Source organism: Bombina bombina, chromosome 9 (assembly GCF_027579735.1).
Source record: "Bombina bombina isolate aBomBom1 chromosome 9, aBomBom1.pri, whole genome shotgun sequence".
NCBI lineage: Eukaryota > Metazoa > Chordata > Amphibia > Anura > Bombinatoridae > Bombina > Bombina bombina.
Genome location: NC_069507.1, coordinates 3,348,573 through 3,373,685, shown reverse-complemented (window position 1 = coordinate 3,373,685; position 25,113 = coordinate 3,348,573). Strand labels below are relative to the sequence as shown.

The 25,113-nt window shown below is 41.9% G+C and overlaps 1 protein-coding gene across 1 annotated transcript in view; it reads left to right on the top strand.

The window, feature by feature from the left end:
• The window catches only part of DNA2 (DNA replication helicase/nuclease 2), a 545,240-nt gene that overhangs the window by 348,159 nt on the left and 171,968 nt on the right, over nucleotides 1-25,113 (top strand). Inside the window, exon 18 of the mRNA XM_053691839.1 lies at nucleotides 21,214-21,323. Within this exon, the coding sequence (XP_053547814.1) occupies nucleotides 21,214-21,323 (110 nt within the window). The remainder of the gene's footprint in view (nucleotides 1-21,213; nucleotides 21,324-25,113) is intronic.

Sequence of the window (25,113 nt, the reverse complement as noted above, 5' to 3'; positions counted from 1 at the left end):
TGATTCACAGTCAAAAAAGGTTTTATTTTAAATATTTACAATACTGTTATAACAAATATGATTGGTGGCACTAGTTGGCAAGTGGGCCTGGCACACACTCTGGCAGGCAGGCAACTGCAATTCAATTGCACTAGCAGACTGATGATTCACAGTCAAAAAAGTTTTTATTTTAAATATTTACAATACTGTTATAACAAATTAAATTGGTGGCACTAGTTGGCAAGTGGGCCTGGCACACACGCTGGGAGGCAGGCAACTGCAATTAGATTACACTAGCTGACTGATGTTTCATAGTCAAAAAAGTTTTTATTTTAAATATTTACACTACTGTTATAACAAATATGATTTCTCCTACATTGGTGTATCCGGTCCACGGCTTCATCCTTACTTGTGGGATATTCTCATTCCCTACAGGAAGTGGCAAAGAGAGCACACAGCAGAGCTGTCCATATAGCTCCCCCTCTGGCTCCGCCCCCCAGTCATTCTCTTTGCCGCTCTGAACAAGTAGCATCTCCACGGGGGTGGTAAAGAGTATGTGGTGTTAGTTGTAGTTTTTTTATTTCTTCTATCAAGAGTTTGTTATTTTAAAATAGTGCCGGCTTGTACTATTTACTCTACAGCAGAAAGTGATGAAGATTTCTGTTGAGAGGAGTATGATTTTAGCACCAGTAACTAAAATCCATTGCTGTTCCCACTCAGGACTGTTGAAACCAGAGAACATCAGTTGGGGGGAACAGTTTTCAGGCTTAACTGCTTCAGGTATGATCAGTCATTTTTCTAACAAGACCATGTAATGCTAGAAGACTGTCAGAAATTCCCTCTGGGATAGGTAAGCCATTTTTTTCTTAGACTCTGTATAAAATGATGGCTTATATTTAGGGCTCTATGCTGGTTGACACTATTGTGGGCTTTAAAATCGATTGCTTTTTAGCATGTTTTTCACTATAAATAAGGTGTTTTTTCAGACTTTAAAACACTTTTGGGGTTTAATTTCGGCCTGGCACTTATTTGGACACCTAAATCTAGTCAGAAAGGCCCCTCTACTCTGGAATGAAGAGGGAGGAGGCCTCATTTTCAGGCCTCAATTGCGCAGTTGTTTTTGCCTAGGCAGTCCATGCAGCTTCATGTGGGATCAGAAAAGACTCCAGAGAGGCTTATTTCTTACTAAAATAATCCCTAAGAAAGGTAAAGGCTACAGTGGAAGCTGTGGCTAGTACTGTAGTGTGAAAATTTGTGTGCAATCTTTCCAAAGCATTAAGACTCTGTGGTGAAATTTTCATTAAAATCGGATGTTTATTTCATGGTTTTTTGATGTTTCAGTAATAAAGTGTGCACTTTTATTATTTAAAGAGACAGTAACGTTTTTGTCAAAAATAATTTTTATTGCATTGTAGTTCTGTTTAAGTCTGTTAAACATGTCTGAATCTTCAGATAGCCTATGTTCTGTATGTCCAAAGGCCAAGGTGGTTCCCCCATTAAATTTATGTGTGAAGTGTGACATAGCGTCCAAACAGCTTAAGGACCGAACAATCACACTTAAAAATATAGCCCAAGATGATTCTTTAGCTGAAGGTAGTGAAGATAGCTTGCTATCCTCTCCTTCTGTGTCAACACCAGCTATGCCCGCTCAGGCGATGCCCAGTACATCTAGCGCACCAATTGCGATTACTATGCAACAATAAGCATTTTTTTATCCAAACTGCCAGCTTTTCCTAGGAAGCGTGATTGCTCAGTTTTAAACACAGACAATGAGCAAGCAGACGCAGAGGATAATTTATCTGTAGTGCCCTCACATCAATCTGACTTGGCGGTGAGGGAGGGCCTGTCTGAGGGAGAAATTTCAGACAGGAAAAGTTTCTCAGCAGGCAGAGCCTGATACCATAACATTTAAATTTAAGCTAGAAAACCTCCGCGCCCTACTTAAGGAGGTCCTAGCTGCACTTGATGATTGTGGTTCTTTGGTGATCCCAGAAAAATTGTATAAAATGGACAAATTCCTAGAGGTCCCAGTACACGCTGATGCGTTTTCGATACCTAAGATGGCGGATATCGTGTCTAAGGAGTGGGAGAAGCCAGGTGTACCTTTTGTTCCCCCTCCTATATTTTAGAAAATGTTCCCAATTGTTGACCCTAGAAGGGACGCGTGGCAGACGGTCCCCAAGATAGAGGGGGCAGTTTCAATGCTAGCTAAGCGCACGACTATACCAATAGAAGACAGTTGCGTTTTCAAAGAATAAAAAATTAGAAGGTTTACTTAAGAGAATATTTGTTCTACAAGGTTTCCTCCTTCGACCAATTTCCTACATTATTCCTGTAACTACTGCAGCGGCTTTTTAGTTTGAGGAACTGGAAAACTCGCTCCAGAAGGAGACTTCTTATGTCAAAGTCATGGATAGAATTCATGCCCTAAAGCTGGCTAATTCTTTCATCACAGATGCCGCTTTGCAAGTAGCTAAACTAGCGTCGAAAAATTCTGGTTTTGCCATCGTGGCGCGCAGAGCGCTTTGGCTAAAATCATGGTCGGCTGATGTGTCGTCCAAAACAAAGTTGCTTAATATTCCTTTCAAGGGTAAGACCCTATTCGGGCCAGAGTTGAAAGAGATTATTTCAGATATCACTGGGAAAGGTCCATGCACTTCCACAAGGTAGAGCCTTCAAGGCTAAAAACAAGGCCAATTTTCGTTCCTTTCGCAATTTCAGGAACGGACCTGCTTCAACCTCTACAGCTACTAAGCAAGAGGGTAACGCTTACCAGCCCAAGCCAACATGGAAACCTTTGCAGGGCTGGAGCAAGGGTAAACAGGCCAAGAAGCCTGCTGCTGCTACCGAGACAGCATGAAAGGGTAGCCCCCGATCCGGGACCGGATCTAGTAGGGGGCAGACTTTCTCTCTTTGCTCAGGCTTGGGCAAGAGATGTTCCGGACCCCTTGGCACTAGAAATTGTCTCTCAGGGGTACCTTCTAGAGTTCAAAGACCTTCCCCCAAGTGGAAGGTTCCACATGTCTCACTTATCTTAAGGAGACAGGCATTCTTACTTTGCGTAGAAGACCTTTTAAAATGGGAGTGATACACCCAGTTCCGACAGCAGAGCAAGGACTGGGTTTTTACTCAAATCTGTTTGTAGTTTCCAAAAAAGAAGGAACTTTCAGGCCAATTCTGGACTTAAAAATTCTAGACAAATTCAAAATGGAAACCGTTCGGACAATTTTACGAATGTTCCAGGAGGGTCAATATATGACTACCGTGGACTTAAAGGATGCTTATCTGCATGTTCCTATCCACAAAGATCACCTTCAGTTCCTGAGGTTCGCCTTTCTGGACAAGCATTATCAGTTCGTGGCTCTTCCTTTCGGATTGGCCACTGCTCCCAGAATTTTCACAAGGGTGCTAGGGTCCCTTCTAGCGGTGCTAAGGCCAAGGGCATTGCAGTAGCACCTTAACTAGACATGTTAATACAAGCGTCGTCCTTTCACAAAGCAAAGGCTCATACAGACATTGTCCTAGCCTTTCTAAGGTCTCACGGGTGGAAGGTGAACATAGAAAAAAGTTCTCTGTCCCCGTTCACAAGGGTTCCCTTCCTGGGAACAATAATAGAATCAGTAGAAAGGAAGATCTTTCTGACAGAGGTCAGGAAGTTAAAACTTCGGAACACTTGTCGAGTTCTTCAATCCATTCCTCAACCCTCCATAGCTCAATGCATGGAGGTAATAGGACTCATGGTCGCAGTAATGGACGTGGTTCCATTTGCTCGAATTCATTTAAGACCATTGCATCTGTGCATGCTCAAACAGTGGAATGGGGATTATGCAGATTTGTCTCCCCAGATTCAAATGGATCAGAAAACCAGAGACTCACTCCTCTGGTGGTTGTATCTGGATCACCTGTCTCAGGGAATGAGTTTCCGCAGACCGGAGTGGATCATTGTCACGACCGACGCCAGCCTCTTAGGCTGGGGCGCGGTCTGGGAGTCCCTGAAGGCTCAGGGTCTATGGTCTCGGGAAGAATCTCTTCTCCCGATAAACATTTTGGAATCGAGAGCGATATTCATTGCGCTCCAGGCATGGCCTCAACTAGCGGAGACCAAATTCATCAGATTTCAGTCGGACAACATGACTGTAGCTTACATCAATCATCAGGGGGGAACAAAAGTTCCCTGGCGATGAGGGAGGTATCCAAATTCATTAAATGGGCAGAGGATCATTCCTGCCATCTATCAGCAATTCACATCCCAGGAGTGGACAACTGGGAAGTGGATTATCTGAGTCGTCAGACTTTCCATCCGGGGGAGTGGGAACTCCACCCGGAGGTTTTTGCCCAGTTAGCTCAACTATGGGGCATTCCAGATCTGGATCTGATGGCGTCACGTCAGAACTCCAAAGTTCCACGTTACGGGTTCAGATCCAGGGATCCCAAGGCGACATTGGTAGATACCTTAGTAGCGCCTTGGTCTTTCAATCTAGCTTATGTCTTTCCACCGTTTCCCCTTCTCCCCCGGCTAGTAATCGAACAGGAGAAGGCTTCGGTAATTCTGATAGCTCCTGCGTGACATGCAGGACTTGATATGCAGACATGGTGAATATGTCATCGGTTCCACCATGGAAGCTACCTTTTCGGCAGGACCTTCTAATCAAGGTCCATTCGAACAGGTTTGTCGGAATCAGTTATAGATACCCTGATCCAGGCTAGAAAGCCTGTCACCAGGAAAATTTACCATAAGATATGGCGGAAATATCTTTGTTGGTGCGAATCCAAGGGTTACTCATGGAGTAAGATTTGGATTCCAAGGATTCTATCTTTCTCCAACATTGGTGTGTCCGATCCACGGCGTCATCCATTACTTGTGGGAAATGTTCTCCCCCACAGGGAAAGGCAAGGAGAGCACACAGCAAGAGCTGTCCATATAGCTCCCCCTCTGGCTCCGCCCCCCAGTCATTCTCCTTGCCGCTCTGAACAAGTAGCATCTACCACGGGGATGGCGAGGAGTTTGTGGTGTTAGTTGTAGTTTTTTATTCTTCTATCAAGAGTTTGTTATTTTAAAATAGTGCTGGCTTGTACTATTTACTCTATAACAGAAAAGTGATGAAGATTTCTTTTTAAGAGGGCTATGATTTTAGCACAAGTAACTAAAATCCATTACTGTTACCACGCAGGACTGTTGAAACAAGAGAACTTCAGTTGGGGGTAACAGTTTGCAGACTCATCTGCTTCAGGTATGACTAGTCTCCTCCTAACAACACAGGCTAATGCTAGATGAGTCATTTTTTCCCCTCAGGGGAAACGGTAAGCCATTTTTCTTTCACCTCAGCAAAAAAGATAACAGGCTTCCCCTTTTTGTTTTTTATGCTGGTAGACACTGTTAGGGGCTAAATCGATTGGTTTTTATTACAATATTATACCATTTGAAATATTTTATAAGCTCACATACACTTGGGAACGTTTTTTATTGATCTGGCTTGTTTTAGACACCTAAATCTAGTCAGGAAGGCCCCTTCACCCTAGTGTGCTGAGGGAGGAAGCCTCATTTTGGCACTTCAGCTGTGCAGTTGAATTTCAAGGCAGTGCATGCAGATTCATGTGAGAGGGTCCTGTGGTTCAGAAAGTGACTCCAAAAGGCTTTTTTCTGTGAATGGTGACCCCTAAGGAAGGTAAAAAGCTGCAGCAAGGCTGTAGCTGGGATTGTGGTGTGTAAAAACGGTTAAATCCAACAATTGGCTCCGGTTTGCTTGTTTTAAGAGCTAGAGTCTCCATATTTGCTGTGCAATACTTTCTAAGCATTAAGACACTGGGGTCCAAATTTCAGAAAAATCGGATATTGCCTTCATAGTTTTTTGAACATTCAGAAATAAATGTCATTTTATTATTTAAAGAGACAGTAACGTTTTTGTTTAAAATCGTTTTTATTGCATTGTTTGCCTGCCTAAATCTGTTTAACATGTCTGTTCCATCAGATAACCTATGTTCTGTGTGTATAGAGACAAATGTGGTTCCCCCTTCGAGTGTGATAATTGCGCCATAGCGTCCAAACAAAATCAGGACAGCTCTGTTATTTTTCATAATGTTGCCCAAGATGATTTATCTAATGAAGGTAGTGGGGATAGCTCTATATCCTCTCCTTCTGTGTCTACACCAGCTTTGCCCGCGCAGGCGACACCTAGCGCGCCAGTGCTTATTTCTATGCAACAATTATCAGCAGTAGTGGATAATTCTATAGCAAATCTTTTATCCAAACTGCCAGTTTTTCAGAGAAAGCGTGATTGTTCAGTTTTAAATACAGATAAAAAGGATGAACAATCAGACGCTGACGATGCCTTATCTATTTTACCATCACATCAATCGGAATTGGCTGTAAGGGAAGGGCTGTCTGAGGGTGAAATTTCAGACTCAGGAAAAATTTCTCAACAGGCAGAACCTGATCTAGTGGCATTTAAGTTTAAGCTAGAACATCTCCGCGCTTTGCTTAAGGAGGTATTAGCTACTCTGGATGACTGTGATTCCATGGTAGTACCAGAGAAGTTGTGCAAATTGGACAAATATTTAGAGGTCCCAGTGCACGACGACGCTTTTCCAATACCTAAGAGGGTAGCGAACATAGTGGAAAAGGAGTGGGAGAAGCCAAGTGTACCCTTTGCCCCACCTCCTATATTTAAGAAAATGTTTCCCATAGTAGACCCTAGAAGGGACGCATGGCAAACGGTCCCGAAGGTTGAGGGAGCTGTTTCAACACTAGCGAAGCGCACAACTATTCCTATAGAGGACAGCTGCGCTTTCAAAGATCCTATGGATAAAAAATTGGAAGGATTGCTTAAAAAGATTTTTGTTCAGCAAGGGTTCATCCTTCAACCAGCTACGTGTGTTATTACTGTCACTTCAGCGGCGGCCTTTTGGTTCGAAGAACTAGAAAGGTCGCTCCAGAAAGAGACTTCCTATGAAGAAGTCATGGACAGAATTCACGCATTAAAGTTAGCTAATTCCTTTATATTGGATGCCGCCTTTCAAATAACGAAATTGGCGGCGAAAAACTCAGGTTTTGCTATAGTAGCGCGGAGGGCGCTTTGGCTAAAATCCTGGTCGGCAGATGTGTCGTCCAAGACTAAGTTACTGAATATTCCTTTCAAGGGTAAGACCCTTTTTGGGCCGGAATTGAAGGAAATTATTTCAGACATCACTGGGGGTAAGGGCCATGCCCTCCCACAGGATAGGCCTTTTAAGGCTAAGAACAAGTCTAATTTTTGTTCCTTTCGCAATTTCAGGAACGGACCGGCTAATAACTCCACTGCCGCTAGACAAGAAGGTAACGCGGCCCAGCCCAAACCCGCTTGGAAGCCCATGCAAGGCTGGAGCAAGGGTAAACAAACCAAGAAAAACCTGCTGCTGCTACCAAGACAGCATGAAGGGGTAGCCCCCGATCCGGGACCGGATCTGGTAGGGGGCAGACTATCTCTCTTCGCTCAGGCTTGGGCAAGAGATGTTCTGGATCCCTGAGCACTAGAGGTAGTTTCCAAGGGATACCTGTTAGAATTCAAGGGACTTCCTCCAAAGGGAAGGTTCCACCTGTCTCGCTTATCTTCAGACCAGATAAAGAAACAGGCATTCTTACATTGTGTAAGAGACCTATCAAAGATGGGAGTGATAAACCCAGTCCCCTCCGGGGAACAAGGTCTAGGGTTTTACTCAAACCTGTTTGTGGTTCCCAAAAAAGAGGGAACTTTCAGGCCAATTCTGGATTTAAAGATATTAAACAAGTTCCTCAGAGTTCCATCCTTCAAGATGGAAACCATTCGGACAATCTTACCAACAATCCAGCAGGGTCAATTTTTGACTACCGTGGATCTGAAGGATGCGTATCTGCATATCCCAATCCACAAATCTCATCATCAGTTCCTGAGGTTCGCCTTTCTGGACAAACATTACCAGTTTGTGGCTCTTCCATTCGGTTTAGCCACCGCTCCCAGAATTTTCACAAAGGTGCTAGGGTCCCTTCTAGCGGTCCTAAGACCGAGGGGCATCGCTGTAGCACCTTATCTAGACGACATCCTAATCCAAGCGTCGTCTCTTTCCAAAGCGAGGGCTCATACAGACGTTGTGTTGGCTTTTCTCAGATCTCACGGGTGGAAAGTGAACATAGAAAAGAGTTCACTGTCACCGTCCACAAGGGTTCCTTTTCTGGGAACAATAATAGATTCTGTGGAAATGAAGATCTTTCTCACAGACGTCAGAAAGACAAAGCTTCTAAAAGCTTGTCGAGTTCTTCACTCTATTCCTCAACCCTCCATAGCTCAATGCATGGAAGTAATAGGACTAATGGTCGCAGCAATGGATGTGGTTCCTTTTGCTCAAATTCATCTAAGACCATTACAGCTGTGCATGCTCAATCAGTGGAATGGGGACTATACAGACTTGTCTCCCCAAATTCAAGTAGACCAGGTAACCAGGGACTCACTTCTCTGGTGGTTGACCCAGGATCACCTGTCTCAGGGAATGAGTTTCCGCAGACCGTAGTGGGTCATCGTCACGACCGACGCCAGCCTCTTGGGGTGGGGCGCGGTCTGGGACTCTCTGAAAGCTCAGGGCCTATGGTCGCGGGAAGAGTCGCTTCTCCCGATAAACATTTTGGAACTAAGAGCTATATTCAATGCGCTCCTGGCTTGGCCTCTGCTAGCGGAAGCCAGGTTCATAAGATTTCAGTCGGACAACATAACGACTGTTGCGTACATCAATCATCAGGGGGGAACAAAGAGTTCCCTAGCGATGAAGGAAGTAACCAAGATAATCCAATGGGCAGAGAATCACTCCTGCCATCTATCTGCTATTCACATCCCAGGAGTAGACAACTGGGAGGCGGACTATTTGAGTCATCAGACTTTCCATCCGGGGGAGTGGGAACTCCATCCGGAGGTCTTTGCTCAGTTAACCCAATTATGGGGCATTCCAGACATGGATCTAATGGTGTCCCATCAGAACTTCAAGATTCCTTGCTACGGGTCCAGATCCAGGGATCCCAAGGCGACTCTAGTGGATGCATTAGTGGCGCCTTGGTCGTTCAACCTAGCATATGTGTTTCCACCGTTTCCTCTCCTCCCCAGGCTCATAGCCAGGATCAAACAGGAGAAGGCCTCGGTGATTCTGATAGCTCCTGCGTGGCCACGCAGGACTTGGTATGCAGACCTGGTGAATATGTCATCGGCTCCACCATGGAAGCTACCTTTGAGACAGGACCTTCTAGTACAAGGTCCATTCGAACATCCCAATCTAGTTTCTCTGCAGCTGACTGCTTGGAAATTGAACGCTTGATTTTATCCAAGCGTGGGTTTTCAAATTCTGTGATTGATACTCTGGTCCAAGCCAGAAAACCTGTGACTAGAAGGATTTACCATAAAATATGGAAAAAATATATCTGTTTGTGTGAATCCAAAGGATTCTCCTGGAGTAAGATTAAAATTCCAAAGATTCTCTCCTTTCTCCAAGAAGGTTTGGATAAAGGATTGTCGGCTAGTTCTCTAAAAGGACAGATTTCTGCATTATCCGTCTTGTTGCACAAACGACTGGCAGCTTTGCCAAATGTACAAGCTTTTGTTCAGGCTCTGGTTAGAATCAAGCCTGTTTACAGACCCATGACTCCTCCTTGGAGTCTAAATTTAGTTCTTTCAGTTCTTCAAGGGATTCCGTTTGAACCTTTACATTCCATAGATATTAAGTTACTATCTTGGAAAGTTCTGTTTTTGGTTGCTATTTCTTCTGCTAGAAGAGTTTCTGAATTATCTGCTTTGCAGTGTGATCCACCCTATCTGGTGTTCCATTCAGATAAGGTTGTTTTGCGTACTAAGCCTGGTTTTCTTCCAAAAGTTGTTCCTTCTTTGTGTCTGAATCCAGTTTCAAAGAAGGAACGTTTATTACACAATTTAGATGTTGTTCGTGCTTTAAAGTTCTATTTAGAAGCAACAAAAGATTTTAGACAAACCTCATCCTTGTTTGTCGTTTACTCTGGTAAGAGGAGAGGTCAAAAAGCTACTGCTACCTCTCTCTCTTTCTGGCTGAAAAGCATTATCCGCTTGGCTTATGAGACTGCCGGACGGCAGCCTCCTGACCGTATCACAGCTCACTCTACTAGGGCTGTGGCTTCCACATGGGCCTATAAGAACAAGGATTCTGTTGACCAGATATGTAAGGCAGCGACTTGGTCTTTTCTGCACACTTTTGCCAAATTCTACAAATTTGATATTTTTGCTTCTTCGGAGGCTGTTTTTGGGAGAAAGGTTTTGCAAGCCGTGGTGCCTTCTGTTTAGGTAACCTGATTTGCTCCCTCCCTTCATCCGTGTCCTAAAGCTTTGGTATTGGTTCCCACAAGTAATGGATGACGCCGTGGACCGGACACACCAATGTTGGAGAAAACAGAATTTATGCTTACCTGATAAATTACTTTCTCCAACGGTGTGTCCGGTCCACGGCCCGCCCTGGTTTTTTTAATCAGGTTGAAAAAAATTTTCTTTATACACTACAGTCACCACGGCACCCTATAGTTTCTCCTTTTTCTCCTAACCGTCGGTCGAATGACTGGGGGGCGAAGCCAGAGGGGGAGCTATATGGACAGCTCTTGCTGTGTGCTCTCCTTGCCTTTCCCTGTGGGGGAGAACATTTCCCACAAGTAATGGATGACGCCGTGGACCGGACACACCGTTGGAGAAAGTAATTTATCAGGTAAGCATAAATTCTGTTTTTCTGCAAGAAGGATTGGAGAAAGGTTTGTTAGCTAGTTCCTTAAAAGGGCAGATATCTGCTCTGTCCTTTTGTTACACAAGCGTCTGGCAGCAATGCCAGATGTTCAGGCGTTTGTACAGGCTTAGTTAGAATCAAGCCTGTCTATAGACCTGTGGCTCCTCCATGGAGTCTAAATTTAGTTCTTTCAGTTCTTCAAGGGGTTCCGTTTGAACCCCCATATTCCATAGATATCAGGTTACTATCTTGGAAAGTTTTCTTTTTGATAGCTATTTCTTCTGCTAGAAGAGTTTTCTGAATTGTCTGCTTTGCAGTGTAATTCACCTTACCTGGTGTTCCATACAGATAAGGTCGTTTTACGTACCAGACCTGGTTTTCTTCCAAAAGTGGTTTCCAATAAGTATATTAACCAGGAAATAATTGTTCCTTCTCTGTGTCCTAATCCAGTTTCTAACAAGGAACGTATGTGGCACAATCTTGATGTGGTTCGTGCTTTAAAGTTCTATCTAAAAGCAACTAAAAACTTCAGACAAACATCATCCTTGTTTGTCGTCTATTCTGGCAAGAGGAGAGGTCAAAAGGAGACTGCGACCTCTCTGTCTTTCTGGCTGAAAAGCATCATCCGGTTGGCTTATGAGACTGCTGGAGGGCAGCCACCTGAACGAATTTCAGCTCACTCTACTAGAGCCGTGGCTTCCACATGGGCTTTCAAGAACGAGGCTTCTGTTGAACAGATCTGTAAGGCAGCGACGTGGTCTTCTCTGCATACATTTGCCAAATTTTTCAAATTCGATACTTATGCTTCTTCGGAGGCTATTTTTGGGAGAAAGGTTTTACAAGCAGTGGTGCCTTCTGTTTAGGTTACCTGACTTGTTCCCTCCCTTCATCCGTGTCCTAAAGCTTTGGTATTGGTTCCCACAAGTAAGGATGAAGCCGTGGACGGATACACCAATGTAGGAGAAAACAGAATTTGTTTACCTGATAAATTTCTTTCTCCTACGGTGTATCCGGTCCACGGGCCGCCCTGGCATTTAGTCAGGTTTAAATTTTTATTTTTGTACACTACAGTCACCACTGCACCCTATGGTTCTCCTTTTTCTCCTAACCGTCGGTCCAATGACTGGGGGGCGGAGTCAGAGGGGGAGCTATATGGACAGCTCTGCTGTGTGCTCTCTTTGCCACTTCCTGTAGGGAATGAGAATATCCCCCAAGTAAGGATGAAGCCGTGGACCGGATACACCGTAGGAGAAAGTAATTTATCAGGTAAACATAATTTCTGTTTTGTGGCACTAGTTGGAAAGTGGGCCTGGCACACACGCTGGCAGACAGGCAACTGCAATTAAATAACACTAGCAGACTGATGTAAAAGTTTTTTTTTTTTTTTTTTAAAGTTACACTAATGTTACAACAGATAGGAGTGGTGGCACTGAGGATGGAAGTAGGCACAGTATATGCTGGCAGCCTGACACACAGGCTGACACTAGTGGCAGGCTGGCCTGGCAACTAAAATGAAATAACACTAGAAGAGGACTGATGTAAAAGTTTTAAAAAAAAAAAAAAAATTTACACTAATGTTACACCAGATATAAGTGGTGGAAAAAAGAGCTATTAATCACAGTATATGATGTGGGCCTGACACACAGCCCTGATAGAAAATTAAATTAGATTACACTAGCAAAATGATGTAAAAGTTTTTTTTTTAAATTTACACTAATGTTAAGCAGATATCAGTGGTGGCACAGAGCAATTAATCACAGTATATGATGTGGGCCTGACACACAGCCCTGATAGAAAATTAAATTAGATTACACTAGCAAAATGATGTAAAAGTTTTTTTTTTAAATTTACACTAATGTTAAGCAGATATCAGTGGTGGCACAGAGCAATTAATCACAGTATATGATGTGGGCCTGACACACAGGCCTGATAGAAAATGAAATTAGATTACACTAGCAAAATGATGTAATTTTTTTTTTTTTTTAAATGTAACACTAATGTTAAGCAGATATCAGTGGTGGCACTAATCACAGTATATGCTGTGAGCCTCACACACAGGCTGACAGCCAGGCAAATGCAAATACAATTACAAATTAAAACAAAAAAAGACTGAAGTTCTATCCCTAAAAAGGGCTTTTTGGGCTGAAGTTCTAGCCCTAAAAAGGGCTTTTCTTTCATGTAATTAGCAAGAGTCCATGAGCTAGTGACGTATGGGATATACATTCCTACCAGGAGGGGCAAAGTTTCCCAAACCTCAAAATGCCTATAAATACACCCCTCACCACACCCACAATTCAGTTTTACAAACTTTGCCTCCTATGGAGGTGGTGAAGTAAGTTTGTGCTAGATTCTACGTTATGTGCTCCGCAGCAAGTTGGAGCCCGGTTTTCCTCTCAGCGTGCAGTGAATGTCAGAGGGATGTGAGGAGAGTATTGCCTATTTGAATGCATTGATCTCCTTCTACGGGGTCTATTTCATAGGTTCTCTGTTATCGGTCGTAGAGATTCATCTCTTACCTCCCTTTTCAGATCGACGATATACTCTTATTTTTATACCATTACCTCTGCTGATTTTCGTTTCAGTACTGGTTTGGCTTTCTACAAACATGTAGATGAGTGTCCTGGGGTAAGTAAATCTTATTTTCTGTGACACTCTAAGCTATGGTTGGGCACTTTATTTATAAAGTTCTAAATATATGTATTCAAACATTTATTTGCCTTGACTCAGGATGTTCAACATTCCTTATTTTCAGACAGTCAGTTTCATATTTGGGATAATGCATTGAATCAATCTTTTTTCCTTACCTTAAAATTTGACTCTTTTTTTCCCTGTGGGCTGTTAGGCTCGCGGGGGCTGAAAATGCTTCATTTTATTGCGTCATTCTTGGCGCAGACTTTTTTGGCGCAAAAAATCTTTTCTGTTTCCGGCGTCATACGTGTCGCCGGAAGTTGCGTCATTTTTTGACGTCCTTTTGTGCCAAAAATGTCGGCGTTCCGGATGTGGCGTCATTTTTGGCGCCAAAAAGCATTTAGGCGCCAAATAATGTGGGCGTCTTATTTGGCGCTAAAAAATATGGGCGTCGCTTTTGTCTCCACATTATTTCAGTCTCATTTTTTCTTTGCTTCTGGTTACTAGAATCTTGTTTATTGGCATTTTTTCCCATTCCTGAAACTGTCATTTAAGGAATTTGATCAATTTTGCTTTATATGTTGTTTTTTCTCTTAGATATTGCAAGATGTCTCACGTTGCATCTGAGTCAGAAGATACTTCAGGAAAATCGCTGTCTAGTGCTGGAACTACCAAAGCTAAGTGTATCTGCTGTAAACTTTTGGTGGCTATTCCTCCGGCTGTTGTTTGTATTAATTGTCATGACAAACTTGTTAAAGCAGATAATATTTCCTTTAGTAATGTACCATTGCCTGTTGCAGTTCCTTCAACATCTAAGGTGCAGAATGTTCCTGATAACATAAGAGATTTTGTTTCTGAATCCATCAAGAAGGCTATGTCTGTTATTTCTCCTTCTAGTAAACATAAAAAATCTTTTAAAACTTGTCTCTCTACAGATGAATTTTTAAATGAACATCATCATTCTGATTCTGATGACTCTTCTGGTTCAGAGGATTCTGTCTCAGAGATTGATGCTGATAAATCTTCATATTTATTTAAAATGGAATTTATTCGTTCTTTACTTAAAGAAGTACTAATTGCTTTAGAAATAGAGGATTCTGGTCCTCTTGATACTAATTCTAAACGTTTAGATAAGGTATTTAAATCTCCTGTGGTTATTCCAGAAGTTTTTCCTGTTCCTAATGCTATTTCTGAAGTAATTTCCAGAGAATGGGATAAATTGGGTAATTCATTTACTCCTTCTAAACGTTTTAAGCAATTATATCCTGTGCCGTCTGACAGATTAGAATTTTGGGACAAAATCCCTAAAGTTGATGGGGCTATTTCTACCCTTGCTAAACGTACTACTATTCCTACGTCAGATGGTACTTCGTTTAAGGATCCTTTAGATAGGAAAATTGAATCCTTTCTAAGAAAAGCTTATCTGTGTTCATGTAATCTTCTTAGACCTGCTATATCATTGGCTGATGTTGCTGCAGCTTCAACTTTTTGGTTGGAGACTTTAGCGCAACAAGTAACAGATCATGATTCTCATAATATTATTATTCTTCTTCAGCATGCTAATAATTTTATCTGTGATGCCATTTTTGATATTATCAGAGTTGATGTCAGGTTTATGTCTCTAGCTATTTTAGCTAGAAGAGCTTTATGGCTTAAAACTTGGAATGCTGATATGGCTTCTAAATCAACTCTACTTTCCATTTCTTTCCAGGGTAACAAATTATTTGGTTCTCAGTTGGATTCTATTATCTCAACTGTTACTGGTGGGAAAGGAACTTTTTTACCACAGGATAAAAAAATCTAAGGGTAAAAACAGGGCTAATAATCGTTTTCGTTCCTTTCGTTTCAACAAAGAACAAAAGCCTGATCCTTCATCCTCAGGAGCAGTTTCAGTTTGGAAACCATCTCCAGTCTGGAATAAATCCAAGCCTTCTAGAAAGGCAAAGCCTGCTTTTAAGTCCACATGAAGGTGCGGCCCTCATTCCAGCTCAGCTGGTAGGGGGCAGGTTACGTTTTTTCAAAGAAATTTGGATCAATTCTGTTCACAATCTTTGGATTCAGAACATTGTTTCAGAAGGGTACAGAATTGGTTTCAAGATGAGACCTCCTGCAAAGAGATTTTTTCTTTCCCGTGTCCCAGTAAATCCAGTGAAAGCTCAAGCATTTCTGAATTGTGTTTCAGATCTAGAGTTGGCTGGAGTAATTATGCCAGTTCCAGTTCTGGAACAGGGGATGGGGTTTTATTCAAATCTCTTCATTGTACCAAAGAAGGAGAATTCCTTCAGACCAGTTCTGGATTTAAAAATATTGAATCGTTATGTAAGGATACCAACATTCAAAATGGTAACTGTAAGGACTATCTTGCCTTTTGTTCAGCAAGGGCATTATATGTCCACAATAGATTTACAGGATGCATATCTGCATATTCCGATTCATCCAGATCATTATCAGTTCCTGAGATTCTCTTTTCTGGACAAGCATTACCAGTTTGTGGCTCTGCCGTTTGGCCTAGCTACAGCTCCAAGAATTTTTACAAAGGTTCTCGGTGCCCTTCTGTCTGTAATCAGAGAACAGGGTATTGTGGTATTTCCTTATTTGGACGATATCTTGGTACTTGCTCAGTCTTTACATTTAGCAGAATCTCATACGAATCGACTTGTGTTGTTTCTTCAAGATCATGGTTGGAGGATCAATTCACCAAAAAGTTCATTGATTCCTCAGACAAGGGTAACCTTTCTGGGTTTCCAGATAGATTCAGTGTCCATGACTCTGTCTTTAACAGACAAGAGACGTCTGAAATTGATTTCAGCTTGTCGAAACCTTCAGTTACAATCATTCCCTTCGGTAGCTTTATGCATGGAAATTCTAGGTCTTATGACTGCTGCATCGGACGCGATTCCCTTTGCTCGTTTTCACATGCGACCTCTTCAGCTCTGTATGCTGAATCAATGGTGCAAGGATTACACAAAGATATCTCAATTAATATCTTTAAAACCGATTGTACGACACTCTCTAACATGGTGGACAGATCACCACAGATGCAAGTCTCACAGGTTGGGGAGCTGTGTGGGGATCTCTGACGGCACAAGGAGTTTGGGAATCTCAGGAGGTGAGATTACCGATCAATATTTTGGAACTCCGTGCAATTTTCAGAGCTCTTCAGTCTTGGCCTCTTCTGAAGAGGGAATCGTTCATTTGCTTTCAGACAGACAATGTCACAACTGTGGCATACATCAATCATCAAGGAGGGACTCACAGTCCTCTGGCTATGAAAGAAGTATCTCGAATTCTGGTTTGGGCGGAATCCAGCTCCTGTCTAATCTCTGCGGTTCATATCCCAGGTATAGACAATTGGGAAGCGGATTATCTCAGTCGCCAAACGTTGCATCCGGGCAAATGGTCTCTTCACCCAGAGGTATTTCTTCAGATTGTTAAAATGTGGGAGCTTCCAGAAATAGATCTGATGGCGTCTCATCTAAACAAGAAACTTCCCAGGTATCTGTCCAGATCCCGGGATCCTCAGGCGGAAGCAGTGGATGCATTATCACTTCCTTGGAAGTATCATCCTGCTTATATCTTTCTGCCTCTAGTTCTTCTTCCAAGAGTAATCTCCAAGATTCTGAAGGAATGCTCGTTTGTTCTGCTGGTAGCTCCGGCATGGCCTCACAGGTTTTGGTATGCGGATCTTGTCCGGATGGCCTCTTGCCATCCGTGGACTCTTCCGCTACGACCAGACCTTCTGTCGCAAGGTCCTTTTTTCCATCAGGATCTCAAATCCTTAAATTTAAAGGTATGGAGATTGAACTCTTGATTCTTGGTCAAAGAGGTTTCTCTGACTCTGTGATTAATACTATGTTACAGGCTCGTAAATCTGTATCCAGAGAGATATATAGAGTCTGGAAGACTTATATTTCTTGGTGTCTTTCTCATCATTTTTCTTGGCATTCTTTTAGAATTCCGAGAATTTTACAGTTTCTTCAGGATGGTTTAGATAAAGGTTTATCCGCAAGTTCTTTGAAAGGACAAATCTCTGCTCTTTCTGTTCTTTTTCACAGAAAGATTGCTAATCTTCCTGATATTCATTGTTTTGTACAAGCTTTGGTTTGTATAAAACCTGTCATTAAGTCAATTTCTCCTCCTTGGAGTTTGAATTTGGTTCTGGGGGCTCTTCAAGCTCCTCCGTTTGAACCTATGCATTCATTGGACATTAAATTACTTTCTTGGAAAGTTTTGTTCCTTTTGGCAATCTCTTCTGCCAAAAGAGTTTCTGAATTATCTGCTATTTCTTGTGAGTCTCCTTTTCTGATTTTTCATCAGGATAAGGCAGTGTTGCGAACTTCTTTTGAATTTTTACCTAAAGTTGTGAATTCCAACAACATTAGTAGAGAAATTGTGGTTCCTTCATTATGTCCTAATCCTAAGAATTCTAAGGAGAAATCGTTGCATTCTTTGGATGTTGTTAGAGCTTTGAAATATTATGTTGAAGCTACTAAGTCTTTCCGAAAGACTTCCAGTTTATTTGTTATCTTTTCCGGTTCTAGAAAAGGCCAGAAAGCTTCTGCCATTTCTTTGGCATCTTGGTTGAAATCTTTAATTCATCTTGCCTATGTTGAGTCGGGTAAAACTCCGCCTCAAAGGATTACAGCTCATTCTACTAGGTCAGTTTCTACTTCCTGGGCGTTTAGGAATGAAGCTTCGATTGATCAGATTTGCAAAGCAGCAACTTGGTCCTCTTTGCATACTTTTACTAAATTCTACCATTTTGATGTATTTTCTTCTTCTGAAGCAGTTTTTGGTAGAAAAGTACTTCAGGCAGCGGTTTCAGTTTGAATCTTCTGCTTATGTTTTTCATTAAACTTTATTTTGGGTGTGGATTATTTTCAGCAGGAATTGGCTGTCTTTATTTTATCCCTCCCTCTCTAGTGACTCTTGCGTGGAAAGATCCACATCTTGGGTAATCATTATCCCATACGTCACTAGCTCATGGAATCTTGCTAATTACATGAAAGAAAACATAATTTATGTAAGAACTTACCTGATAAATTCATTTCTTTCATATTAGCAAGAGTCCATGAGGCCCGCCCTTTTTTTGTGGTGGTTATGATTTTTGTATAAAGCTCAATTATTCCAATTCCTTATTTTATATGCTTTCGCACTTTTTTATCACCCCACTTCTTGGCTATTCGTTAAACTGAATTGTGGGTGTGGTGAGGGGTGTATTTATAGGCATTTTGAGGTTTGGGAAACTTTGCCCCTCCTGGTAGGAATGTATATCCCATACGTCACTAGCTCATGGACTCTTGCTAATATGAAAGAAATGAATTTATCAGGTAAATTCTTACATAAATTATGTTTTTGGGGTGCTGTCCTTTCAGCAGAGATTAGATGAGTCCTTCAGGACTGTAGTGGACACTAAATACACTAGCCTAGCTATCTATTTCCCTATAATGTTAGCAGCAGCAGCACTAAACCTCCTCTCACTAAGAATGCAGGATCGTAATGAATCTAAAATGGCTGCTGCCCAGGAGCTGGGAGGGTCTATGAAGGAGGGTCTGCTGCTGATTGGCTCAAATGGGTCTGCAGGCTGTGAGATACAGGGTCAAAGTTTCCTCAATGATGACGAATAGGGGGCGGATCGAACATCGCATATGTTCGCCCGCCGCGGCGAACGCGAACAAGCTAAGATCGCCGGGAACTGTTCTCCGGCGAACAGTTCACAACGTCACTAATTAAGACTTTACAGGCTCTTCTTTTTGAGCCTATGCTTCTTTGGACATTAAACTACTTTCTTGGAAAGTGTTATTTCTTTTGGCTATCTCTTCTGCTAGAAGAGTTTCTGAATTGTCTGCTTTCTCTTGTGAGTCTCATCTGATTTTCTATCAAGATAAAGTTGTTTTTTTGCGGACTTAGTTTAAATTTTTGCCTAAAGTTGTGAATTCTAACAACATTAATAAAGAGATTATTGTTCCTTCCTTGTATCCTAGTCCTAAGAATTCTATGGAAAGATCTTTACATTCTTTGGATGTGGTAAGAGCTTTGAAATACTATGTTGAAGCTACTAAAGATTTCAGAAAGATTTTTAGTCTATTTTTTTCTGGTTCCAGAAAACATCAGAAAGCCTCTGCCATTTTTTTGGCATCTTGGTTGAAACTACTGATTCAGAAAGCTTATTTTGAGGCTGGCCAGTCTCCACCTCAGAGAATTACAGCTCATTCTACAAGATCAGTTGCGACATCTTGGGTTTTCAAGAATGAAGCTTCAGTTAAAGGGACACTGTACCCAAAAAAAATCTTTTGTGATTCAAATAGAGCATGCAATTTTAAGCAACTTTCTAATTTACTCCTATTATCAATTTTTCTTCATTCTCTTGCTATCTTTATATGAAAAAGAAGGCATCTTAGCTTTTTTCTTGGTTCAGCAGTTTTTGATTGGTGGATGAATTTATCCACCAATCAGCAAGGACAACCTAGGTTGTTCACCAAAAATGGGCCGGCATCTAAACTTACATTCTTGCATTTCAAATAAAGATACCAAGAGAATAAAGAGCGTTTGATAATAGGAGTAAATTAGAAAGTTGCTTAAAATTGCATGCTCTATCTGAATCACGAAAGAAATTTTTTGGGTACAGTGTCCCTTTAATCAAATTTGCAAAGCAGCCACTTGGTCTTCTTTGCATACTTTTACTAAATTTTACCATTTGGATGTTTTTGCTTCTTCGGAAAACGCTTTTGGTAGAAAGGTTCTTCAGGCAGCTGTCTCAGTTTGATTTTAGTGCCTATTTATTTATTTTTTTAAATTTTTAAGAAAACCTAATTATTTTTTTGGATTTAATTTCTCAGTGGAAATAGCTGTTTTTATTTTATCCTTCCCTCTATAGTTACTCGTGGACTTCCACATCTTAGGTATTATATCCCATCAGTAACTAGCTTGTGGACTCTTGCCACCTATATGAAAGAAAACATAATTTATGTAAGAACTTATCTGATAACTTCATTTTGTTCATGGTGGCGAGAGTCCACGAGACCCACCCATTTTTTGGGGTTATGATTTTTTTTGTATACAGCACATTATTTATCCTGTTACTTTTTTATGCTTTTACTCCTTATACACCTCACTAACTTGGCTATACGTTAAACTGAGGTGTGAGTGAGGTGGGGGGTATATTTATAGGCATTTGAGGTTTGGGAAACGTTGCCCCCACCTGGTAGGAATGTATATCCCATCAGTAACTAGCTTGTGGACTCTCGTCACCATGAAATAAATGAATTTATCATGCAAGTTCTTACATAAATTATGTTTTTATATATATATATATATATATCTCACACATAATAATAATATAACATGAAATAATTAATAATAAAAACATGTACATACTGCAAGAAAGTGACAGGTCAGCGGTGTCAACTACAAATATGAGTGACACAGTAACCGTCCTTGCAGGCAGGCGGTCACCACTACAGTAAATGCAGGTGTGAGGGGCTGTCTCTTATAACTCATTACTCTGCCCCTATCATATTATGTGACTTGTAAATAGCCCAGATTAAAACACTGCCTTAGTTAACAATGCCCCTGCTGATCTGCATCTAATCAGCCTCAAAAAGGTGTCTGCTGATTAAAGTCAGTTGTGCTTTAACTTATTTGAGAGGTGCCGGTGTGGCTCTGTCTGTCCTTCTATATAAACACAAAGACAATGTATTCAGCAGATGTGCAGGTGCGCTCATGAGGTGCTCTGTCTGTCTAGCAAGTACGTATAAGCGCTCTGAGGCTGTTCAGTAAGTTATGTTGTGTTCATCTGTTACTTGTAGATACTATAAGGGAATGTTCTATACTTTAGCTGCTGTAAAGACTCCAGTGAATCTGTTTATGTTTCAGGACTGAACAAGCCCCAGAAGCAAGCCATGAAACGGGTGCTACTGTCTAAAGATTACACTCTTATTGTCGGTATGCCTGGCACTGGGAAAACCACCACCATCTGCACCCTAGTAAGTGGTCTTGTCTGGCCCAATGCGCACGTAACCCTTGCCATGGTCTGACTGTTATTGGACAAGAGTTGCTGTTTGGTAGTCTGGCAAGTTACCGTGTTTGTTACATGTCTCCCCTAGGAGATAAGGGCACAGGGACATTTTATTAATAATTTCTTATACCTGAGACGCTAAGGGCTAGATTTATTAAAGCTGAGGCGTACAGGGGCGCGTATACGCGCCCCTGTACGCCTCAGCTCACCTGTGGCGGGGCGAAAATACCCGCAGGTATTCGGCATTGCACACGAGCGCAATTTTGCGCTCGTGTGCAATCCCGCCCGCGCACAGCCAATCACGCGCGGGCAGGAGCTGTCAATCTCCTCGGTCTTAGTAGACCGAGGAGATTGAATTTCGCCAGATTAGAAGTGGCGAAGACGCTCAGAAAGCAGCGGTCTGGTGACCGCTGCTTGATAAATGACGGCGAGCAAGTTCTTGAGAGAACTTCCTGCCGTATGGGCTTAATAAATCTAGCCCTAAGAAGTACATCTTGTTTCTGATATCAGGGCGTAAAGACACACAAAACATTTACCTGATGCAGCAGACATCTTATTAGCCATAACGTGTTCATGTGACGACCATGAGGACTACATATTTAGTACAACTGTGTCACAGGGACATTGCACACTATATTAGCCATACGTGTTCATGTGACGACCATGAGGACTACATATTTAGTACAACTGTGTCACAGGGACATTGCACACTATATTAGCCATACGTGTTCATGTGTCTCTGACTGAGGACTACTTATTTAGTACAACTGTGTCACAGGGACATTGCACACTATATTAGCCACACGTGTTCATGTGTCTCTGACTGAGGACTACTTATTTAGTACAACTGTGTCACAGGGACATTGCACACTATATTAGCCATACGTGTTCATGTGACGACCATGAGGACTACATATTTAGTACAACTGTGTCACAGGGACATTGCACACTATATTAGCCATACGTGTTCATGTGTCTCTGACTGAGGACTACTTATTTAGTACAACTGTGTCACAGGGACATTGCACACTATATTAGCCATACTCTGCATGTGTCTCTGACTGAGGACTACTTATTTAGTACAACTGTGTCACAGGGACATTGCACACTATATTAGCCATACGTGTTCATGTGTCTCTGACTGAGGACTACTTATTTAGTACAACTGTGTCACAGGGACATTGCACACTATATTAGCCATACGTGTTCATGTGTCTCTGACTGAGGTCTACTTATTTAGTACAACTGTGTCACAGGGACATTGCACACTATATTAGCCATACGTGTTCATGTGTCTGACTGAGGACTACTTATTTAGTACAACTGTGTCACAGGGACATTGCACACTATATTAGCCATACGTGTTCATGTGACGACCATGAGGACTACATATTTAGTACAACTGTGTCACAGGGACATTGCACACTATATTAGCCATACGTGTTCATGTGTCTCTGACTGAGGACTACTTATTTAGTACAACTGTGTCACAGGGACATTGCACACTATATTAGCCATACGTGTTCATGTGTCTCTGACTGAGGACTACTTATTTAGTACAACTGTGTCACAGGGACATTGCACACTATATTAGCCATACGTGTTCATGTGTCTCTGACTGAGGACTACTTATTTAGTACAACTGTGTCACAGGGACATTGCACACTATATTAGCCATACGTGTTCATGTGTCTGACTGAGGACTACTTATTTAGTACAACTGTGTCACAGGGACATTGCACACTATATTAGCCATACGTGTTCATGTGACGACCATGAGGACTACATATTTAGTACAACTGTGTCACAGGGACATTGCACACTATATTAGCCATACGTGTTCATGTGACGACCATGAGGACTACTTATTTAGTACAACTGTGTCACAGGGACATTGCACACTATATTAGCCATACGTGTTCATGTGTCTCTGACTGAGGACTACTTATTTAGTACAACTGTGTCACAGGGACATTGCACACTATATTAGCCACACGTGTTCATGTGACGACCATGAGGACTACTTATTTAGTACAACTGTGTCACAGGGACATTGCACACTATATTAGCCATACGTGTTCATGTGTCTCTGACTGAGGACTACTTATTTAGTACAACTGTGTCACAGGGACATTGCACACTATATTAGCCACACGTGTTCATGTGTCTCTGACTGAGGACTACTTATTTAGTACAACTGTGTCACAGGGACATTGCACACTATATTAGCCATACGTGTTCATGTGTCTCTGACTGAGGACTACTTATTTAGTACAACTGTGTCACAGGGACATTGCACACTATATTAGCCATACGTGTTCATGTGTCTCTGACTGAGGACTACTTATTTAGTACAACTGTGTCACAGGGACATTGCACACTATATTAGCCATACGTGTTCATGTGTCTCTGACTGAGGACTACTTATTTAGTACAACTGTGTCACAGGGACATTGCACACTATATTAGCCATACGTGTTCATGTGTCTCTGACTGAGGACTACTTATTTAGTACAACTGTGTCACAGGGACATTGCACACTATATTAGCCACACGTGTTCATGTGTCTCTGACTGAGGACTACTTATTTAGTACAACTGTGTCACAGGGACATTGCACACTATATTAGCCATACGTCTTCATGTGTCTCTGACTGAGGACTACTTATTTAGTACAACTGTGTCACAGGGACATTGCACACTATATTAGCCACACGTGTTCATGTGTCTCTGACTGAGGACTACTTATTTAGTACAACTGTGTCACAGGGACATTGCACACTATATTAGCCATACGTGTTCATGTGTCTGACTGAGGACTACTTATTTAGTACAACTGTGTCACAGGGACATTGCACACTATATTAGCCATACGTGTTCATGTGTCTGACTGAGGACTACTTATTTAGTACAACTGTGTCACAGGGACATTGCACACTATATTAGCCATACGTGTTCATGTGTCTCTGACTGAGGACTACTTATTTAGTACAACTGTGTCACAGGGACATTGCACACTATATTAGCCATACGTGTTCATGTGTCTCTGACTGAGGACTACTTATTTAGTACAACTGTGTCACAGGGACATTGCACACTATATTAGCCACACGTGTTCATGTGACACTGTTTGAGGACTACTTATTTAGTACAACTGTGTCACAGGGACATTGCACACTATATTAGCCACACGTGTTCATGTGACGACCATGAGGACTACTTATTTAGTACAACTGTGTCACAGGGACATTACACACTATATTAGCCATACGTGTTCATGTGTCTCTGACTGAGGACTACTTATTTAGTACAACTGTGTCACAGGGACATTGCACACTATATTAGCCACACGTGTTCATGTGACGACCATGAGGACTACTTATTTAGTACAACTGTGTCACAGGGACATTGCACACTATATGAGCCACACGTGTTCATGTGTCTCTGACTGAGGACTGCTTATTTAGTACAACTGTGTCACAGGGACATTGCACACTATATTAGCCATACGTGTTCATGTCTCTGACTGAGGACTACTTATTTAGTACAACTGTGTTACAGGGACATTGCACACTATATGAGCCACACGTGTTCATGTGACACTGTTTGAGGACTACTTATTTAGTACAACTGTGTCACAGGGACAATGCACACTATATTAGCCACACGTGTTCATGTGTCTCTGACTGAGGACTACTTATTTAGTACAACTGTGTCACAGGGACATTGCACACTATATGAGCCACACGTGTTCATGTG